The 23,257-nt window shown below is 40.2% G+C and overlaps 1 protein-coding gene across 2 annotated transcripts; it reads right to left on the minus strand.

Annotated features, from left to right (window-relative positions):
• Positions 1-231: 231 nt before the first annotated feature.
• Positions 232-22,238, minus strand: flnca (filamin C, gamma a (actin binding protein 280)). Of its 2 annotated transcripts, XM_056452344.1 has the most exons (48): positions 21,534-22,238; positions 17,525-17,773; positions 16,748-16,845; positions 15,810-15,960; positions 15,543-15,661; positions 15,354-15,431; positions 15,079-15,241; positions 14,794-14,994; positions 14,604-14,657; positions 13,943-14,080; positions 13,668-13,794; positions 13,406-13,542; positions 13,122-13,315; positions 12,906-13,019; positions 12,614-12,757; positions 12,350-12,473; positions 12,110-12,270; positions 11,923-12,013; positions 11,678-11,847; positions 11,455-11,572; positions 10,969-11,231; positions 10,284-10,881; positions 10,020-10,196; positions 9,346-9,508; positions 9,088-9,248; positions 8,813-8,980; positions 8,602-8,725; positions 8,269-8,425; positions 7,995-8,184; positions 7,880-7,903; positions 7,543-7,787; positions 7,260-7,359; positions 7,028-7,168; positions 6,817-6,945; positions 6,559-6,732; positions 6,310-6,471; positions 6,021-6,224; positions 5,761-5,913; positions 5,541-5,663; positions 5,204-5,449; positions 4,848-5,117; positions 4,619-4,756; positions 4,421-4,536; positions 3,870-4,002; positions 3,590-3,766; positions 2,886-3,104; positions 2,589-2,801; positions 232-873 (listed from the first exon to the last, which is right to left on the minus strand). In XM_056452344.1, the coding sequence occupies exons 1-48, from the start codon at positions 21,904-21,906 to the stop codon at positions 686-688; spliced, it is 8,160 nt and encodes a 2,719-aa protein (XP_056308319.1). In that variant the 5' UTR covers positions 21,907-22,238; the 3' UTR covers positions 232-685. The 2 variants fall into 2 exon arrangements, with proteins under 2 accessions (XP_056308319.1, XP_056308320.1); XM_056452345.1 differs by lacking the exon at positions 14,604-14,657.
• Positions 22,239-23,257: the final 1,019 nt, after the last annotated feature.

Consider the following 23,257-nt stretch of genomic DNA (forward strand, 5'->3'; position numbering starts at 1 on the left):
TGGATAAGTTGGTGGTTCATTCCGCTGTGCTGACCCCTGATGAATAAAGGGACTAAGTCGAAAAAAAATGAACGAACTTCCCCACATTTCAGGATGCAGCATGTATGCAATCTGGTCCAAGAGGATTTCAGGACTGAAGCAAATCTAGGATTCACTTGAGAAAGCAAAGTATTCATTGCACATTTATTATATGTCTGCACACAATGACAAAACCAAACACAAACAGCACACTTAGTTTTATTCTTTATTTCAGTTTCCAAATGCATATTAAATAGTTGGTTAAGATCATAAAATAACATTCTATAAAGCATATAAAAGCAGATACATCTATACATTGTCGGAACACAAAACCAATATTGCTGTGATGTCCCATGACCATCAAAAGTGCCTCGAAGAACAATAAATCTCCCTCAATACAATACACATATATTTTCTTTAGGTGGTTAAACAAAACAGAATTAGGTAGATATACCTATTTAATTAATTTTAAACTTAAATTGACTCTCTTAACAATAAACAGCATCCGAAACAGTATTAAAATACACTTGAGTCAAACAGGCTAGCATTAAATAAATAAAGGTCATTGGCCTCTAAAATAAGCTTCAGTCTTAAAAATAAGCCTTTCACTCCACATTCTTTCTCCTGGATTAAGCAAATATTTTATATAGGGTTTGACTTTATGTGTTTAAGGAGCGCTTACATGGAAAGGACTCCCTGGTATAGTTTCGTCCCCCCATTTAACAATCACTACATAGTTTCCTTTCTCCTTCACGGTGTAGGTCACATTGTAAAGCTTGTTTCCCATATGCTTGACTGTCACATCTTCACATGGAGTTCTGGGACCGTGGACACCAACCATGAGCATGTTTGTACCTGAAAGAAAGAAACATTTTGTATAATAACTACATTCTCAGCTATAATCAGCTACATTCTCAGTTCTCGAGTGACTATAAATATATATATTGAAAAGGTACTGCCCTAGTGACACCTTCTGTACCTTTTATTTCTGAGAGTTTATGGCACAGATGTCAAATCCAGTTCTTGAAGGGCCGCAGCTCTGCACGGTTTAGTTCCAACCCTGCTTTCACACAATTACCTGCAGGTCTCTAACAAAACTGAAGGACTCAATTAGTTTTATCAAGTGTGTCTAATTAGGGCTGGAACTTAACTGTGCAGAGCTGTGGCCCTCCGCGTTCTGGATTTGACACCTGTGGTTTAGACAAAGGAAGCACTGTCAATCTAGAGCAGGGCTGCCCAAACCCGGTCCTGGAGGGCTGGTGTCCTGCAGAGTTTAGCTCCAACTTGCCTCAACGCACCTCCCAGGACATTTCTAGCAAGCCTACTAAAGCTGCGGTCACACTGGGCTTTTCCTCCCACAGACTTCCATTCATACGCACGCGAATGCGTCTGACCGGAAACGCAGGTTCGTGCGTCAAGTTTCGCAGGTTGCTGCGGTGCAAATTTCAAGCTTGGTGAATTCTGACCTGCGAAATCGCATCACTTGACTGCGTGAGACCAATCGAGGATCAAAACAGGACCTCTCTGGACAGAAATTTAAAACATGGAGCAATCGCTCGCTTTTTTTAATGTCTAATCATCTCGTTTAATCCCGCCCCTTTTCGCAGCTCCGCACGACAGAATTTCGCACACACAAACTCTAGTGTGACCGCAGCTTAGGAGCTTGATTAGCTAGCCCAGGTGTCTCTGATTGGGGTTGGGACATATGGGACATAGGGGGGACATATTCTGACCATGTATTTGGCTTTGTTTTCATACTTGGTGAAGGTAATGATTAAAAAGTAGTTTGACCAATAATGTGTAGGCATTCTTTAAAAAAAAGTGGGGTTGTTGTAAGAACAGAAACACTGTTAGATTAAAAAGTGTCATAAAAATTTATTTGAAAAAAAATTAACTCAACATTGGGTTTGTCCATTTTTGACCCAACGTTGTGACAATCGAGCAATTTGTTTAAGAGTACTTAACTTGACCAATCCTCAATTGTTTTAGTTCAATGAACTGGCACTGCAATGCATAAATTGGTTGTTTTATAAGATATGAAAGTACAACGAGAGCAATTAGAATGTATATGAACCATCTGCAGATACAGATTGCACTTTGAAAATTGCCAAAACTTGGAACCTAACATTGGTTCAATTATGGGTAAACCCACTGTTGGGTTATTTTTTATTTTAAATTACATTTTTAAACCTGACTTTTGGGTTTGTCCATATTTGACCCAACATTTTTTAAACTGTGAAACTCCTGGCCAGAATATGTCCTATTAAAAAAAAAAAAACTTAACACAACTTAAAATAACACAACTAGTCGTCCTATATACAATTCAGTCTTTTCTAGCCTCTAAAAAAGGGTTGTCCACTCTGTCCTGGAGGGCTGGTGTCCTACAAAGTTTAGTTCTACTCCAATCAGACACACCTGGGCCAGCTAATCAAGCTCTTACTAGCCTTTCTAGAAACATCTGTGCAGGTGTGTCGACAAGTTGGAGCTAAAATCTGCAGGACACCGGCCCTCCAGGACCAAGTTTGGACACCCCTGCTCTAATCCATTATTGACCTTTTTTGGTCTTTTACCTGCTTTACTGCAGTCGACAGAAAAACTGTTCTTCTGACCCACGAAGGCTTTGGAAAGGCCAGCACCGTGACACACGACTTTACTGGCGTCTGAGGTTGGCATAGAGCTGGTCAGAGAGCTGTAGGCTCCGGCCATCTTTGAGGACTTGGTAACAGTTTCCACAATGACTGATGAAGTTTCGTGCAAACTGTGGCCCCCAGAAAGACGCATACCTAGAGTAAGAGACAGAAAGCTAAATTACAGCATTTGAGACATAATGCTGATTAATTAGTTAGGAAATATGCATCCTACTTTACCTGTGACCTTTGTTTTGAAGGGGCTGCCAACAATATGCTGTGGCCCACCATATTTAATGCATATGAGATAGTTTCCTGGTGCCATTGGTGTGTAAGAGATTTTGTAACCTTCTTGGCACTCATTGCAATCCATTTTGACTTTTGAGGGACCGTCAATAGTAACAGATAAAGCACCAGAACCAGCCTTGCATGTGTTGACGACAAACTCAGATGGGACTCCTACAGAATAGTAAGAGCAAAGGATTATTTGCAGGAAAAAACTACGGCCATGTTGTCAGAATAATCATTAAAGGATTGATTAATTTGTATAATAAGAATTTATGGAAATTTCCCCCCTTGTAATACAATAGCCTTGCACTAGGTCTGGGATGCAAGTTTTTGTGGATACAACATATATAGTTGTGAACTTTCTTAGAAAATTGACAATTGTTTTGCTAGGTATTACTCTTATTCCTTGGCTTGGGTCATTTAGAGCCATCGAAACTGCATTTAAACTGGAACAAAACATTGAGGATCATAGAAATCCAACATATGGAGATACATCTGCGAATCTTCTCCTTAAAAACATTTACTTTCAACTGAAGAAAGAAATGAATATCTTGGATAACAAAGGGTTGAGTAAATGATGAGGTCATTTTCATTCCTGGAGGGAACCAATCTTTTAACTATCATTAGATTTTATTAATTTGTAAGTGGACCAATACCTGTGCGTCCACCCTCAAGTCCAGGACCAAAAGCAGACACCATTCCTGGATCTCCAACACTTTCTGCTTCTCCCACACGGACTTTGAATGGGCTGCCTGGGATGTGGCTTCCATTAAACTTCACGTCGATTGAATGAACACCATTCTCACGTGGAATGAAGCGAATTGCATTTTTGTCTGTGAAGGGGTTGAGGAGAGAATATTTATAATTGGTATAAAGAGAGAATTATAAAGTGTTGCCTTTTAATCGAACAAAAATCACATCAACAATACAACTCACCACTATCCAATTCGGTGACATAACACTCCTCTACCACACCAGATGGAGCGTGAACTTTTGCATCTATGACACCCCTCGCTCCATTCCTCTGAACTGCAAATGAAGCTTCCTGATTAACCTTTAAATCCTTTTCCTGCAAATGAAAAGAGAAAAGAAGGTTTGATTTCTGACTCACTCAAATACTTGCATTCATGCAGATGGATGAATGCATAACACACTTAAGAACACTTAATCCCAGCTAAAAAAAAATAATAGTATGACCCTGGACAGACATGGAGTCCAATTACAGTTCAGAGACAAAAATAAATGCCATGAGTCTGTGAGCAGGAAAAGTTTTTCTGGCTTTTGTTTCACTGATATAGTTGCTCCTACATGGTCAATGCATGTTATACGATCTAACGTTTAGTTAGTGTCTATTTTCTGAACGGTTCACTCTCAGAAACTGTAGCAAACTACTATTTAAACTCCAAATGAATTTCATATTGGACTTTATAATGCAGCCTCACCAGTTTACTTCTTGATGCATCAAGCATGTTGGCGTCTTAGCTTACCTGAAGGCTTGTAACAGTAAGTCGTCGTGCATCATCTGATAGTGTGGCAACAGGAACAACAAAGGGACTGTCTGGGATATGCTCATTATTGAACTTGATAGAAACTTCATAGTCACCTGAGAGAAGAAATGAACCATGAGAAGGCAATAATTTCTACTGGCTTTGATAATTGAGCGTAATCTTAGCAAATAACCTTACCAGGCTCTTGCACAACATAGGTAACACCACAAGATCCATCTTTTCTGTCCTCAAAGTTGATTTCAGCCTTGCTCGGCCCTTCTACAGCAATGGACAGACCGCCTGCTCCAGCCTCTCTTGTCCAAATACTGAATTCAGCTAAGATCATAAAATATTTTTTAATGAAATGCAATATATCATATTATCACTACAAAATGATTAGAAGAAACAAAATCTGTTTAAAACATACCGGGAACTTTTGCGACAGCTCTCTCTAGGCCTGTGCCTCCAGCCCGGACCTTGTGGAAACCTCCTTCCCCAAGTGGCCCAACTGTAAACTGGAAGGGGCTTCCAGGTACATGCTCGCCCCTGTATTTGACGTTGACAGTGTGAGAACCCATTTCAGTAGGCACAAAACGGACTCTGTAGGTACTGTTTCCACTATCAACGATCTCTGCATCTGCCAGATTTCCACCAGGGCTGGTGACCTGGGCTGTCATTCCCTGGATCCCTGTTTCTCCTGAAAAGGGGAAAATCGATGAAGTAAGCAATCGCATAAAAGCTGAAGAAAAGCTGTTGTGCCCAACAACAAGGACTCATCTTTACCTTCTTGCCGGATTGTACCAAAGCTACCCAGTCTGTCTCTTCCCAGGAAGGATTCAAATACATCTCTGAAAGGGTCGCCGCCACCGCCGCCAACCTGTGTGCTCTCCTCTACATGTACCTCCCGCTTAGTCTCACCACCATGTGTCTTGCTGATTTCTGTGCGCTCTGTACGTGTGTAAGTATGGCTGCTGCGAGTGAAGGTACGAGTTAAGCGCTCCTGTGCTGACAGCATTTGAAACCAATTTCCTATGAAGAAATAAATCCAAAAGTTTTCAGGCACTGTGGATAATAGCATGATTGTTAATTGTGTCTTTGAATCTCTTGTGTTGGTATTTACCTGGAATTTTTAGGTTTAGGTCGCATGCACTGCCTACTGATGCAATAGAGGCAGCTTGCCTTTTCCTTGTTATACTCTGCTTCATTCTTCCTTCTCCTGTTACCTTCACTGTAAATGGACTTCCTATAGAGTGGGATGAGCAAGAAAAATTTTACAAATCTTTATTACAGTCTGCAATGGACTGCCAGATCATGTCATTTTAAAGAGCCTCAAAACTAACCTGGTATGTGTTTGTCTGCAAATTTGACATTGATGATGTAGTTGCCTGGTTCAGTTGGGCAATATGTCACTTTGCATGTTCCATCTTCCACATCGTCACAGTTGATATCCACTTTACTTGGACCCTCAATTGACAATCCAAGTCCTCCATATCCTTTCAAACCAAGGCATAATGCAAATCACATTAATTAAGGTTATTACAGCAAGGTGCCAGAACCTCAAGATCAAAAGGACATAAGAGTAAAAAATGCAAGAGCATACCAGCATTTCTAGTGTCCACAAAAAACTCGGCCACTTCAAAGGTGTGTGCTTCAACTAGTCCTTTACCAAAAGCCTTGACCCTGCTGGCTTCTCCGATTTCAGATGGTCCAACCATAATCTTGAAAGGGCTGTTGTTCACATGTTTTCCACTTTTCCTTACACTGACCTCATGCTCCCCCACTTCCTTTGGGGTAAAGGAGAGACCTAGGCAAGGAAAACAATTATTAAATGAATTAAACAATGTAAATCGGGTAAATAAAGAAATCATTCCATGGCATAAATTGCTTACCAATGTGCCGATTGGGCAATCTCTTCAGTAGGCAAGGTTCCTCCTTTCCTGATGGAGCTTTGATGCTAGCTGTCAGATAGCTCAGGTCAGTTTCTGTGATCTTTAGTGAGACATCTGCTGCTGTGCCAACATTCAGTTGAGAACGTCGGAGTGAATCGTCACCTACATGAACAAAGGGTGATCTGGAATTTAGCTATATTTACCACATCTATTTTTTAAAACAGAAGTGATTCATTGCTTGTCATATACCAGTGATCTTTGCTGTGAAGGGGCTGCCAGGGATATGGCTGTTGTCAAACTTGACAATGATGTTGTAATCGCCCGGTGCCGTCGGCAAGTAGGACACAGTGCAGGTGCCATCTTTATTGTCCTTACAGCTGATTTCAGCTTTAGATGGACCCTCAACAGCAAGGGATAAACCTCCTATAAAAGACAAACAAAGCTGTCAGTTTTTGGTTTTAAGAATAAATACATGTGCATTTGTTTTGACACAACTACTTTACATGCCTTGTCCTGCATTCTTAGTGACAACAGTGAAAGAGGCTGGTTTATTGACCGTTCCATGGCATAGACCGGGTCCATAGGCTGTGACCATTCCACTGTTCGTTACATCAACATAGAACTGCAAAGGGCTTCCTGTGAACATAATTGCGATCGAGTCATGATTATGTCTTTGAAGATTGTAAGTTTTGCACATAATGTCAAATGCAGATCTAACCTGGGATGTGGTTGCCATCGTACTTTATGTCCATTTCATGCAAGCCTCTCTCTGTTGGCTGAAACTGCACTGTGACCGTCCCATCTTTGTTGTCCCTAATGAATGGACGAGCTGTCTTTCCAGAGGGCATGCGCACTTCTCCTGCAAGTAAAACAAGTGTGGTGTACTTCAGACTACAACGCACAGGAGTAGAAGAAATTTTACATGAAATAAATGTGATTTGGGATGTTACCACTGAGCTCTCCTTGCTGGACAGTGAATGGGATAACTAAATTCAGAGGTTGAAACATGGGTTTGGTGTCCTCTCTCGGGGCAACAGGTTGATCTGTAGCCTGAGATTACAAAGAACAAGCAACACTTTAAACAATGTGCAGTTGTCATTCTGCCTTTGCAGCCTTAAATATTTGGACCATATTTTTTCAAATCCCTTTCTGTTTTAATATCCCTGGTATCAATATCAACAGAACTATCTGTCATGGCACACTTCAACACACCTGTCCAGTAATATCACTCACCATGACTTGAAAAGGGCTTTTTGGAATGTGTTGACCTCCAAAGCGGATTGTGATGACATATTTTCCCGGCTCGGGTGCCGTGTAATATATGTCGAAGGTGCCATCGGGATTTTCTGTAACATCCATATCCAGCTCCATGCCATTCGGGGTCTGAACTGTGCATGTTACCTTTCCTTTTCCAGCAGCCTTTGCATCCACAGTGATGACTGTCTCTTCCGACATCTGGATATTGGGCCCAAGGCTTTCTGCTCAAATAAAAACATAGTTAATATCTCATTGAATGTATCACTAGAAGTATTGGAATTTATACAATGTACATCAAATTTCTGATTCTTACCAACACCATGTCCACCAATAGACACTGCACGCAAGCAAAAAATAAATAAAAATCAGTAAAACAAGAGTACAAAGCTTTGAAAACAAATCACAAATCACCAAAATGGAAATGATACCTGTGAGCAGACACTTGCTGGCATCACCAGTAGGAAAGGCTTGGACATTGTAAGGTGAATATGGAATGTTATCGCCGCCATATTTGATAGTTATGGTGTAGCGGCCAGTCATGTCTGGTACATAAGACACAGTGTAGGTTCCATCTTTGTTGTCATGAATGCTGGCTTTTTTCGGTTTTCCTTCTGGATCCTAAAATGGAACAAACAGCGTTTAAATGTACTGCTTTTGCAATATATTCCTTCTTTCTTATATTTATATATGAAGAAAGCTTACTAGGATTTGAACTGTCAGAAGGCCTTTCCCTGCATCACGAGCATCAATGGTAAACTCCACTGGTAGACTGGCAGCCACTCCTGTAGTGTCCAAGCCAGGTCCACTAGCACGTACCTTACTGGCATCATGCGAGGGAGCTGAATTAACTTTGTAAGGGCTGTTTACCATCACAAAATGAAAGAAAACAAATTTCCTTAAGTCATATTGTTGTCATACCAACAAAATATCGGCATCAAATCTTGCCTTTCATTCGACTCTACTCAGCTCCAACACACTTTCTTTAATACAACGTTGGACAACCCTGGTCTAAAATGTATGCCTTTATGATCTTACCTGCCAGGTACTTCTTGGTTGGCATATTTAACAGACACAGTGTGTGGCCCCTCCTGCGCAGGGGTGTAGTTGACAGTGTGTGTTCCATCCCTATTGTTTTTAACAACAACAGGCTCCGGAGTTCCTAAAAGATAGAACATGTTCAACGTTTTGAAGACAGTGTTGGGAGTAATTACTACCAAAGTAATTAGTTTATATCAGGTTTATTTACCTTTTGGTCCATACAGCTGTACCTCTAGAGGAGCCACTCCAGCTTTGCTGCAGTCCACAGTGAAGGTTTGTGGAACATGTGCAGTAACTTTGTTAGCCAGTCCAGGACCAGAGCACTTCACCTTACTGACATCTACAACATCCTTAACATGCACCCGAAATGGACTGCCTAAAATTAGTAGAAACAAAATACGTTTTACAGTTGAAATAAAAAGGATATGTATAGATAATAATGTAGAGGTAGTTTATATGTATTTAAAAATAGTAATATTTTACCTGGAATAGGTTGGCCTCCATAAGCAATATTGATATCGTAGTCTCCAGCAGTGAAAGGCATATATTCAACACTGCAGCTACCATCTTTGTTGTCTTTACAGAGCATTTTAGCCTCTGATGCACCTTCAATGGTTAAGCCCAAACCAGCTGTCCCAGCACCCCTTAAAATATAAGCATGGAGAAATAAATAACTTAAATCTAACCCAGTTTTAAAGCAAAATTTACTGTATTTCTTTCTGGACCTTTATATATGCGTACCTTGTCTCTACTGTGAAGCAGTTGGGTTTGTTGACTATCCCACCTTCCAAGCCTGGACCATAAGCCCGGACACGTGTTGGGTCACAACCTTCAACAACTGACACCTTAAAGGGGCTTTTAGGAACAGCAACATCATCATAAAAGACCTCGATCAGGTGCAAACCTATAAAAATCCAAAAATTATTTCAATTTTAAGAATTCTGCTTTATGCCATTTATACTTCATAGCAAATAGTCTTTCAAATTACTGTATTTGAAGTATCACGTATTGAACTGATTGTATGAAATAAGAACCTTTTACAGTTGAACAGTTTTCAGGTTTTGCAGTGCTTCTAATGATCTGCTTTAACAGTGACCTGCAGCTGTTGTCGGGATTAATACGAGCTGGCCCTTGTCAGGGACACAACTATTTCATGATCTCTTTTTACAATGAATTTCCTATTTATAACCTCTCTCCCTGCTTCTGCCAAATACCCTCATTCATTATCCCTCCAAAGCTCTGAATATATATATATATATATATATATATATATATATATATATATATATATATATATATATATATATATATATATATATATATATATATATATATATAGCTATAGCTATATGTATGTGTGTGTATTTATATGTATGTGTGTGTGTGTTTCTTATATAAGCATTTTAGTTACATACCGTCCTCGAAAGCTGTATATTCCACTCTATATGTGCCATCACCCTTATCAGTAATATAAGCATCTGTGTTTGCGCCTGATGGATTGATGATCCGGATCTTAACATGATTGCCTCCTTTGGTCTTAGCATGGGCCCGTGCATCCACAATAAAATGTGTTGTCACCTCCCTGAGGACCCCTTGGGTGACAAACACAGACGATATATAATTGATTTACGGATTGAAAAATAATCACAGGAAACTGTTATTTTATTGTTTAACCGTACCTTTGGGCTCAACTCCTGGTCCATAGACTTTAATTCCACTAGTGTCCACAGATGGCTCCACTTTCACATGTATGGGGCTCTTGGGCACCTGCTGACCTCCATATTTAATGGTAATAGTGTGTACCCCATGAAAGAGTGGAGTGTAGGTGACAGAAAATGTTCCATCTTTGTTGTTTTGAATGCAAACTTCAGCTTGAGCCCCTGAATCTGACACAATCTCAATAGTGAGTTCAGCCTCTCCGGCTCTACTGCAGTCCACTGTGAAACTGGCCACCTCGCCAGCTTTGGCCCTTTCCAGTCCTGGGCCACTCGCTATAACCTTGCCAGCATCCAGAGCAGGCTTGACAACTGCTTTAAAAGGAGAGCCAGGGATATGAGCCTCCCCATAGAGAATATTGATGTTATAGTCCCCAGCTTCTGTGGGCAGGTAGACAACTGAGCAAGTTCCATCACCATTGTCTTGGCATTCAATCTTAGCCTCACAGGGACCTTCCAGTGTTAGACCCAGACCACCAGCACCTGCTCCTTTTGTGTCTATAGTGAACTTTGCTGGCTGGCCCACAATACCACCCTTCAGTCCTGGTCCATAGGCCCGAACCTAGTGGAAAATCCAGTAACATCCTATTATAGAACTTATTCATTTATGTTACTAAACACAAAATCTATAGGTGAGATGCCATCTTACCTTGGAAGGATCAGCAGGCATGAGTCCCTCCACAGAAAAGGGACTTTCTGGAACAGGGTTCCCATCATAGCTGATGTCTACCTTGTAATGGCCCTCCTCAGGTGGGATGTATTTCACACAGGTTGCCTCGTTTGTCTTGTCTGATTCCAGCTTACAAGGTATTGGTCTGCCAGAGGGTGAGGTTATGCTCACATTTACCTTACCCTGTCCACCAGCCCCTTTTGTGTTCACAATAAACTCCTGGTCCTTTCCAACTTCCACTTCTGCAACCCACACAGGACTAAGTTAAAATCAAAGCAGTATGCGTTTACACATTATTATAGCAAATGTGTCCAGTCATAGAGTGCCTCTTACAAGTACACAGTTTAGCTGAACTAGTTAATCAGGGTCTTCAGATTAAATTGAAATTGAATAAGCTGGTTTATAATTGTATAGTCCTTTATAAAATATTTTTATAAAAGAAAAGTTATGAGTTAAAATGCTTACTTTCATTAAGACCTTGAACTTTGACTTTGCCAAGATCAAGTGAAGGGGCGACTGTGATCTTGAAAGGACTTTTGGGAATGGGATCCCCACCGTGTGTGACCACAATAGCCATCTCACCCTATTTGCAGAGGATTTGGCATTTAATGAAACAAAACAGTTATTTCCATAAATAAAATTTGTTCAAATCAAACTCAAAATACAACAGACGACAGCGAACCCTGACCTGATGAAGAGCTGTGTACTTCACAGTGTAGGAGTAGTCATGGTTATCAATGATCTCAAAATCCTTTACAGCATTTCCTTTGGCAGCCGTTTTGAAATGCACCTCTGGTTTTGCCTTTCCTGCTCCTTTTGTGAAGATTGTGAAATGGGTTGGAATTTCCACCTGAACACCTGTAAAGTAAAGCTGTGTCAATTGATCTGAATTTCTCCAGGGCTTAAGTTCTTAAAGTCGTGGATTACACCCACCTGTCTTGTTAATTCCAGGACCTTCAGCTTTGACTTTACCAGCATCATGAGATGGGTCCACCTTGACTTTGAACGGGCTGCTGGGGATTTCCTGTGTAAATATATATATTTCTTTGAGATGTTAAGTTCAATTAGCGTTAGTTAACAATTGGGTCCAAGCAAAAAACATGTTTGTCCACTGCTTTACCTGATCTGCAAAGACAACCATGATGGTGTAACGGCCAGGGCCAGGAGGTGTATACTTGACAGTGAAGGTGTCATTGTCATTTTTAATGATGTCAAAATCTATATCCGCCTCCGCTGGACCCACCACACCAGGGGCACATTTGATCCCAATGCTGACATCTCCTAAAGGACAGTAAAACTAGTTAGCCATACTAACACTCAATTATTTATGCCATTATAAAAATTCATTCATTATGCTAACCTTGTCCAGCTTCACTACAGTCGACAGTGAAGTAAGTGGGCTCATTTGCCTTCAGGCCAGTTTTCTCAACTCCAGGTCCATAGACCTTGACTTTGTCAGGGTGGCAGCCTTCACCAACAAGAACCTTTTAAAGACAAGAGTTTTAAGTGACCAATTAGCAGTGAGAGCAAACCAAGAGGTGAAACCTCAAAGAAAAAAAGGACTCATTTTATCTCACCAATCATGGCATAATACAAACCAAAATACTACAGTGGGAATACTCACTCTAAATGGACTTTTGGGTACATTAACCTCCCCCCAGGTAATTATAATGGTGTGCTTCACTGGCTTGGTTGGAACATACACACAAACAAAAGTGCCATCTCCTTTATCAGTAATCTGGATGTCAATCACACAGCCCTCAGCATCCTAGGAGAAAGGCCAACCATTTAGAAAGCTTGTCCAAAATATCCAAATTCACATTTGCACATATGTTATTTCATATTTGACCTGATTCTACTGGTAGGACTGCGTTGTCGACACTGAAAACCTTTGAGCATATTACATTTGGACATACCTGAGCATAGATCTTCAGACCTCCTTTTCCCGCTTCTCGGGCATCAACAGTGAATTGTGTTGACTTGTTGACAGTAACTCCAGTGGGCTCCAAGCCTGGCCCGAATGCTTTGACCTGCACATGAGATCCATTAAATAACATAACACTGACCTTCATAGCAAATTTGAAGAAAACGAGATTATTTTCAGTGGTCATTATTTATCATATGTTAATCACCTTCTCAGGAAAGACATCATTGGCTGCTGGGAGGATATGGGCCATGAATGGGCTGTCTTTAATATCTTCATCATCACAGACAACATGAACTGCATAATCTCCGGCTTCAGTGGGCCAGTAGCGCACATCACAGGAACCATCACCCTTATCATCACACTCTATCTTTGCTTGAGAGGGACCCTCAATAGAAAAACCTTTAAAGAAAATTGGTACACCCAGGAAAATCAGCCAGAGATAGGTTACTAGGAGTTACTAGAATAAGTTACTCATCAAGATTTACCTACCTAGTGTTCCTACTTCTGTGCCAATAGCCTCAACAACAAAGTCAGCTGACTTGCCAACCATTCCAGTCTTCAAGCCAGGACCCCAGGCCCGCACCTTTTGTGGTCCAGCTTCCTTGCTGACCTCCACCTCAAATGGGCTAAAACAACACATTTTAAACATTGATTAGACTGGACATAGAATACAAAGAAGAGATGCTGACTCGTAGAAGATTCTCTATATTTGCATTACACTGTTTAACTAAGTTGTACTACTAGCTCTCACCTGCGTGGGATAGGTTGTCCTCCCCATGTGATGTTTACAGTATATTTTCCAGGCTTAACAGGACAATAGTCACACTTAAACACTCCATCACCAACATCACGCACTTTCACAGGCACCTCTACTCCCCCTGAAAAGAGATGCATGCAGTATTCAGCATTTCTAAATGTAGCTACATTAATTAATGAGCAAGAATATCAAGCATTCAAGCAATGAAGTTTCCTTGGAAAGAGTTTGTGTAAGAATATACATTTTAACAATGTGTAAAAATGACTCACCTGGACCTTTCACTGACACCTTCAGCTCCCCAGTTCCTGCTCCTTTGGTAAAAACTGTGAAATCTGCCACTTCTTTAACCCTAACACCCTTAGGCTGTAATCCCCTGCCAGTTGCACGACAGGCATTGGCATTGCTGGCTGATAGGGAAAAAAACAAAATGAACCAACTAGAAATGTCCCAGAATGTTCAAATGCAGAGAGTGTGACACTGTTAGTAAGAAAAGCAAGGTGTTGTGCTTCTGATGAGCTGCTTTCATGGCAAAATGGAACATGGCTATGCTGTTTTGTTTGGTCACAGATCTTCATTTATGACAAGTCTCATTGACATATGCAGTACACAGGACATTTTTAAAAAGACACAAAATGACCCCAGCATGACATTGCCAGATCACTGGAGTGGTAACTTTATGAGCACCCAAACAAACAATGATGCACCCAAAATACTTTGCTCTGTTACAACTTTGGAAATGCCACATTTACATACTCAGCCCAATGCCACTTTCTCCAATACATACACACTTTGGCTTTGCCCTTTTCTATCATGCCGCAATGTGGGTGTTTTGAGGCATGATAGGAATCAAGCTGTCGCAAACAAGCAAGAAGCTAAGCTTTATACATTGTAGTGCGCAAGAAGACAGACCAAAATTCTTTGGCGGCGCACCTTTCTTTTTCTGAGGGGGTAGCTGCTTTGGAGCTCCAGGTGGTTTAAGATGTGCTACAAAATAGATAATGTTTTTTTGTTTTGTTTTGTTCTGTTTTTTTAATTGTTGCCCTCTCTTCCAAAATGACTAAGACATTCATCGAAATCACAGGAAGAACAGCCAGATATACAAGAACAATCAGATGCTTACCCTCAGAGATGTGCACTTTAAAGGGGCTGCTGGGAATGGGCTGCCCAGCAAAGGTCACATGGATGGTGTGTGGTCCTTCCAGCACAGGTTTGTAGGTGCAGCGGAAGATGTTATCACCCTTGTTTTCTAGAATAACTTCCACAGTGTTGTTTTTATTCTGAGGGTCAACAATGACCACACTAACATCTCCAGCCCCGGCACCTGAAATAGGTGAGACAGAACTATGAGCGCATCTTTATGTAGAAAACACAATTCTTCCAAATTTCTTCACAGCTTTCTGCTAACCTGCAGTGTAGATGTCAAAATAGGTAGGTTTGTGGGCCACATTGCCCTCCGCCTCCAAACCTGGACCCCGAGCTTGAACTTTATTAGGATCACCCAGAGCCTTTGCCACATTCACCATGAATGGGCTCTTATCAATGTCCTGACCAGCAAAGAGTACCTTCACCTGTGAAATAAAAGAATAAATGAACACCCATGACTATTTATATCCGCAAACTATTTATATATCCCTCAAATGGACAATATACAATGAATCCTGTTCTTGTACAGATGCGTACCTTGTGGGGTCCCTCAACCTTAGGCACATAGGTGACAGAGAATGTCCTTTTCTTGTCATTGTTTGCAACAACTTTGGCCTGATAAAATGAAAAGATGGATTGAAGTTTAAAATGTCAATAATGGTATTCTTTTCCCACATTGATGCTACATTTATAGTATGTCAGAGAAACATATCAGTCATTTCTCACCTCCTCAGTGTGACCCTCCGGGTCTTCTACATATACAATCACTTCACCAAGTCCAGCCTCCAGTGTTTCAACAGTAAACACTGCTGGTTTCAGAACCATGTTCCCCTGAGGCTCAATACCTGTTTTCAATCAATCAATCGATCAATAAGGATATTTGGTATTACTAATTGTGTAACTCTTTATTAGCTTTCGTATAGCAAAAGTGCTTTTTGTAATGTTTTAAGACAACTGCACTTGGAATCTGAGCCTCAGTTTATGTTTACTCACCTGGCCCATAGGCCTTGGCTTTTTTGGGGTACAGCTGCTTCGCCTTAACAGGGGCTCCAGGCTTCAGTTTAGCTTTGGGAAACTGAGAGAGGTATGTCATCACTGAATGCTCATCCACATCTGGATCCACGATTTCCTCTGGAGCAATCACCTGGAGATTAAACATTTATTAGACGAGATATAAGTATACTGAGCTTCATTCTCTAATTACTGCTTTCAAATTGTGTATGTGCTAGTAACTAGTCGTCTAGTCAGAGGGCTTGTTTACGATGGGATGAACAAGGCAGAAAGAAGCCACGCCCTCCAGCATTTTTTTTCACCATAACTCTTGTGCCACATACTATATTTATCCACAGAGTGGTGAGGTTTAAGAGTGGCTTTCAACAAGCTAAGGGCAGGATTCACCAGGTGCCAGACCCCTCCCACATCCCTTTAAGAGTCATCAGGGAATTCAACCCCAAGAATTTATGACACACACTCTACACCATCCTTGGAATCTCACAGTTATCCAGTGAAGATAATGGAGCAGGCACCACTGTATGTCAAAGTGCTGAAACCACACAAATGCTCATGGAAGTAGTGTGTAAGGCTCCATTTACACCTGGTATTATGATATGGTTTTGTCAATGCAATTTTGAGTCATTTTCTAATAACCCAGTGGCCTATAGCAAATTGTTTCTTACTTTTGGGCTTCACAGAGCACTCCCATGAAAGTGACTCTGTAGAATGTAATAAAATGAGAGGGCAGGGTCTCAACAAAATCCAAACACAAGTGGTCACAAGAGATGCATTGGAACACATGCTAATATGAGGTGGTAATGCTTCACAGTCGACCACTTGTGAATGGATGACTGAAAGATCATGTTTAATACCAAGTGGAAATGAAGTCTATAACTCATTTGTTGTACAAGTGGTGTTAATGTTGAGTGGATGTTCACCTGTGGCACTCCAAGCCAGTCATCGGCCTGCTGCATGGCCTCACGAGCATTTTCCACAGGCTGGTTTGGGTCCCATGTTTGCCAGTCAGGGCACAGACCTACATAAAGAGTTAAAATGATATGAGTAAATGATGTTTTAGGCCACAACTGCACATAAAAGTGAAGAAAACACTGACAATCAGGCCTACTATAAACCTTGTCTGTAGTTTAGAAATTGTTTATGAAAATCATCTAAAGAAATATACACTCTAGCCTAAATGTATAAAGATAACAGCAATGCTGTGATTTGTCAAACGCCAGCAGCACCCTGTATGGTCATGACTGTCGCACAGGGACTGTTTCATATCAGCTGCACTGAAGTAAACACTTTAGTTCACTACCCTGTTCTCTGCAAGCAAAGAGAGACGCAGGAAGTAGGTCATCATGACTGAGTTGTAGTAACTAAATGAGGCTCAAGTGCACTGGCACATTAAGGGATAGTTCACCCCAAAATGAAAACACACTCATCAGTTACTCACCCTCAAGTGGGTCCAAACATTTCTGAGTTTATTTTTAAAGAACACTGGCAACCGTTAGATATTAGCTATGCTTCCATCCAAATATGTGAATTATTATCTGTTTTTTTATTGGGCGAACTTTCCCTTTATACATTAAAAAAACAAGCAAAATATAATATGGTCAAGGATTAGCATGAAATGTGTGCCTCACCCAACCACAACTGACCAAGGTCAAACCAAGCAAGCAGCTACACCTGATAATATGATAATGTCTGCTTACCAGGGGCGCAGTTGTCCACTAGGGCACCAAGAGCCTTGCCATCCCTCCAGTCCTTGTTGAAGTTGTTAATTGGCAACTCTGGGACCTTGTTCTGAATCCAGCCCAGCAATCTCTGTTTGGGAGTCAGTTTCTTAACTTCCTCGTCGTCCTCGTCATCCCACATGGGCATGGAGATGGAATAATGGAGAATGAGCGTCCAAATGAGACCCAGAATCAGCTTCAGGTTCCCGTCTACAATGGCTTTGCTGTCTGTAAAGGTCAAAGGCAAGAAAAATGTTTGAGCAAATGGATGCATGTTACTTTGCAAACTGACATACTCTACAGTCAACTCTACAGTCAACTTGATATCCTTTCCAATCATAAGAAGACTTCAAAAACTTGGCATGTCAGTGTACTCAACAGATGATTCTACATTTTCAAAATGCCTGGTACTTTGGAAATTTCCAGCAATAATTGACATGTTACTTCGCAAACCAGGCTCATTCTGATTACATACTCATTTATACATTTCAGAAGAGTGCCAATTACAACCCAGGAGGTTCGTTTTTTTGCAGTTTTTGTTTTCACGAATCTGCCAGAGGCCGCTGGGTATGCTTTTTAATGCTACGTTCACACCAGATGCGGATGAAGCATCAAGCGTGAGTGATTTACATGTTAAGTCAATGCAAAGGCATGAATAGACATCCTGCACGAATCGCTCGAGTTTGAAAATCTGAACTTTATCAGACATTCGTTCCATGTTAACCAATCAGGAGCTTGCTCTTGAAGGGGCGTAATTATGACGTAGCGCCTGTTGTTGGTGTCCCAAGGGGAAATCCGTCTGCTGACACCGGACAACAGTTCATCAAACTGAGAGCCTCCATTATCCAGGTATAGTTTCTAGAGGAGTTGATGAACTCACAGTGCTGGGTGCACCTCTGAATGGATCTAGTGGACTCAGACACGGCTCCAAACGAATCGACGCTGTTCTCGGGTAAATCCACCAGAGGCCGCTGTCGACTGACTGACTGACGATCGACTGCGCCACCCTCCTCTTTGCCTAAACTTAACCAACAGTGTTTTAAAAAGCACCGATTTACCAGCAACCACCCACTTCCCTAAACCCAACTGCAGGTTTTTCAAAAGCAATCCAGAAAAAGAAAATCCCTCTCGGCAGCCTGATTTTTACCACTTTTTCAGATTTTACCACATTCTCACCCAGTTATTTACTTGTTTGTTTAATTTTTTTGGCTTTTGATTTTGTCTTGCCTGCTTTCTGGAACCATTATTTGCAGGACTTGAACCTCGTTGTTGCACTCAACTCCGCTCTGCGTCTCAAGTCTGCCAATGTACGCAGCAAGCCACTGGGCAAACTAGTAACAGCGGAAAAGCTGTCCATATGGAGGTATGCGGTCAGCTGGTACGTGCGAAAACGAAAACGCTCTCATACTGCCTGTTAGCATTCGTTTTAAAGATGAAATGTTGCCATACGTTCCTCTGGCTACACAATTCGTAATCTCCAGAAATGTATATAGGGCTACGTTTTCAGTATGAGCCCATGTTGTTACTTTGACATAAACAATTATTTTCAATGACTACCAAATTCAAACAAACAAGTACACCCATGCTACTGCAAAGACTGAAGTAACACAGTAAAGTGACATTTCTTGAAAAAACATACCCTTTTGTCTGTTTACTTTAGCATCTCGGAAGCAACACTGATGTACAGACATCTAACTATTTAAGTCAAATGCCTAAACACATGTCCATTTAGGAAGAGTCTAAACACCCTAAACAGCAGCTCTAAACAATGGCCTCTTAAAGGAATAGTTCACCCAAAGATTTCATTTCTGTTATCATTTAATCACTCTCCTCCATTGGTTGGAAACTGGAAGCTGTTGACTTCAATCATATTTTTTAGGATTATCCTACTATAAATATCAATGGCTACCAGTTTCTAACATCATCTTTTGTGTTCAACAGAAAAGAAAGAAACGCATGGAGGTTGGATTAAACTTGAGGGTCAGTTTTCATTTCTGTGTGAACGATCCCTTTAACTACAAATCTGCAGTGAGATATCTTTACTTGTACCATTCATTAATACCCTTCAAGTTAAGTGGTCAAATCTGATATAACCTTTCACCTTTACCCAACAAATAACTAGCCCATAAAATGATTTTCCATCTCACTGACACTACTTGTGCACACTGCTGAAATACTACTCTCAGGCTCTGACCCGACACCTCAGCTTTAAAGTGAGGTAAAGAAGTGAGCATTTGACTGCTGATAATTTTATGTGAGAGAGAGATTTGGCAGTCAACCTCGCTGAGATACAAGAGTGTAAATAGCCTGATTATAAGCACCAAACACTGCAGTAACAACAACTAGATTTATTGGCGCGAGATCATGTAATTTCTATTAATAAATAATGAATAGATCAACAAATAGTGTAACCAAGCTAGTACAAATCTTATTGTTGATGTACTTTTCAAATGAAAGACTAGTATATGAAGTTCTAATAAGGATCTATTTCTAATGTATCATTTAACTGAGCATAAAATTTAGCTTAATTGGTGCTTAGTTCCTTTAGTCATTTGGATAAACTATTTTTCTTAGTGTGAATCTATCTAATTAATGCATAATAATGACATTAAGTATTGTGTCTTTTGTTTTATAATGTAAATGTGTTAAATAGGAAATGTCTCAATTTGGTGTCCACGTTAAATACATTTACAAATCTGCTAGAAAACATGTTAAATGATTTGGGATTGGTGGGTCTTTTAATGTAATCAAATGGTTATTGTTCAATATTGCTACACTGAATGACATTTTGGTGGCTATATCATGTAAATAAAAAGTCATAATTTTTTAAAAACAACTTAAAGTTGCATACAAGTAAATCAAGTAAAAATATAATTCATTTATTTTCCACTTGACCTTTTGTTGAACACAAAATAATACAAAGTATTAAGGAATATTGGAAAAATATGGAAGTCAATGGCTATTTTTTCCCAATATGCTTCAGAATATCTTACTTTGCATTTAAAAGAAGAAAGAAACTCATAAAGGTTTACGATCACTCGAGTGTGCGTAAATGTTGAGGACGTTTTCATGTTTGTGTGAATTGTCCCTTTAAAACAGCCATTATTGTTCTGATGCTTGACAGCCCATTCTCATAAGTCATATAAACAATACATTCACAAATTACACTGTAAAAAATATCTTTTAATTAAAACAAGTTCTCTATTTTGTGATTCACAGGTGTTTTCTTTTTATTTACGGTTGTGAGTTGCATTATGGGAGTTTTATTTTTGCTCTGTCCACTTTTGATGGTGAAAAACATAACCACTTCACAGCAGTCTTACGCTCTTTGCACTGGTTGCCTGTGCACTATCGTGTCAGTTTTAAAACTCTTCTCTTGGTTTTTAAATCACTAAAAGGCTTGGCTCCTTATTTGTCAGACCTGTTGACTGAACATCAGCCCGGTCATCAAGAGACTATCATGCATAAGTCAAGGCTGAAATGCAGGGGTGACCGTGCTTTCGAAGTAGCTGGTACCTTGTGTAATGCTTTGCCCCTCTGTATAGGATCTATATCATCTCTGTCTGTTTTTAAATCTAGATTGAAAACTTACCTTTTTGATTTGGCATTTCATCAGTGAGAATTGTTTGTTTTGGCTATAATTTTATATCTTTCTCTTTGTGATTTGTATTGTGCAGCACATTCGTCAACATTTGGTTGTGTTTAATAGTGCTATATAAACAAAATTGACAAAATGAGTGACTTTTTAGTAGTTTAAGAGTCAATATATAGTTTAACATATAATATATAGCCTAAAGAATTAAGTCTGAAAAAAATAAGGGAAAATGTACTAACAGCTTATTGTTATGTCAACATTAAACACTTTTGTAGGAAAGATAAAGGCCCCATAATGCAATTTAAAAGCATAATTCAGTGGGAAAAACATAAATTTACCAGGCTGTTCAATTTACAGATATTTTGTAATAGACAAAAGATGAGCAGATCTTACCTATTGACACTAGTTTGATTCTCTCCCTGTCCAGAAACTCCAGCGCCACCGACACGTTCTCCAGCTTCATCTGTCTGAAGTTTGGCCTGACGTGATGCTTTCTGTACATTTTCTTCTGACTGAGGACCTCCAGAAGCGAGATGAGTTTGAGGCCGTCGCCCAGGTCTTTCTGCAGGTCAGTGAGGCCCTTGTTAACGCATTTGAGGTGTTCATTGCACCACCTGGTGAACGTATTCTGCTGGATCTTCTTCCACGGCGCGTCCTCGGCCAGGTCCTTCTCGGTCGCCGGCATCTCCTCCTCTTCCTCTTCCCCAAGGTCTGTGCCTTGGTAATACTGCGGCGGCAGGTCGTCTAAATGTGTGTAATTGCTCATGGTGGGACTGCTGCTTTTATACTTATAACGCTGGAAGTTCGCAGCTCGTCAATTTTGCGCGTGAGTGTCAGGAGCGCGCGCGCGCCGTTCAGCAGATCAAAAAGTTACAGAAAAACAGACGAGCTTTCGCGGACACTTGCGAAAAGTGATCTTCTGTCAGGACGATGATAGATTATCCGATTTACGGTTTACAAGGCGGTCGGCCTCGCGTTTTTAATTCTCAACCCCTTGCTGAATGTAGTCGCTTCTTCTTAATGGACACTCGGAGGAATATCACTTTTTTCCTTCGTCTTGAGAAAGGAAAAGTCGCTGCGCAGTTTGCAGGAGTGAAACTCTGTTTGAAATGATGATGAGGGTGAGTGAAGGGGGTTTAAATGCTCACTGGACCCCTGGGATTACATCACACTGATGTCATGATGGTATACTGGAGTATGACGAATTCTGAAGGATCGCGATGAGGGAGCGGATTGGTGAAAATGAGCGAGGCGAGTTTGTGATTGGCTAATTAAAGCACACTTATTTCTGTCTGTCTGGTCAGTGAAGTGGGCGGCCGCTTGTCCACTCATTTGTAAACTGTGCGGTCACCGGTTCTGCATGACAAAGTCACAGCAAAAAATAGAGAGTGACGTTTGCCAACACTTTACATTATAGCGTCCGTGTCACATATACTGTATAGGCTGTTACATGCTATTATAAATAATCATGAAAAATTATATGTCAATACAAATGCAAGTGAGTAGAAATAAATAGGGTTCATTAGAATAACTGTTTAGTCTACTCTACATTACACTACATGAATATTTATATCAATTAATGAGTTTCCATTTCTTATTATTATTAATAATGCTTGAACAATAACAGAAAGACATTAATACTTTTTAAAGTTACACGAAAGACTGAGATAACAATCAATTTACATTCACAATCTTTTCATCCTCATTAATAATAATAAACATATATAAATAAATCAAATAACAAAAAAAAAATGATAAGGAAAAGTACAGGCAGAGTAGTTGAAGCTCTCAAAATATGAAACCAAAATCCTCTAATAGAATCAGAAAGAGCTTTATTGCCAGGTATGTTCACACATACTAGGAATTTGTTTTCGTGACAGAGCTTCTACAGTGCAACAGCATTACAGAGACAGGACAAAAAACAGATAATAAATATATTTTAAAAAAATAGAAGTAGTGAGTGCAAATATACAGATGACAAGTGTATGTACGTGTTTATTACTATATACGTTATATGTGCAGCTGTTATGTGCAAATTGGCATGTAAAGTGTGTTGTTGAATAAGTGTATATGTGTATAAAAGTGTATAGCAAGTAGTGATGTTGGTTCCACAATTA

Source organism: Danio aesculapii, chromosome 25 (genome assembly GCF_903798145.1).
Source record: "Danio aesculapii chromosome 25, fDanAes4.1, whole genome shotgun sequence".
In the NCBI taxonomy this organism is placed as follows: Eukaryota; Metazoa; Chordata; class Actinopteri; order Cypriniformes; family Danionidae; genus Danio; species Danio aesculapii.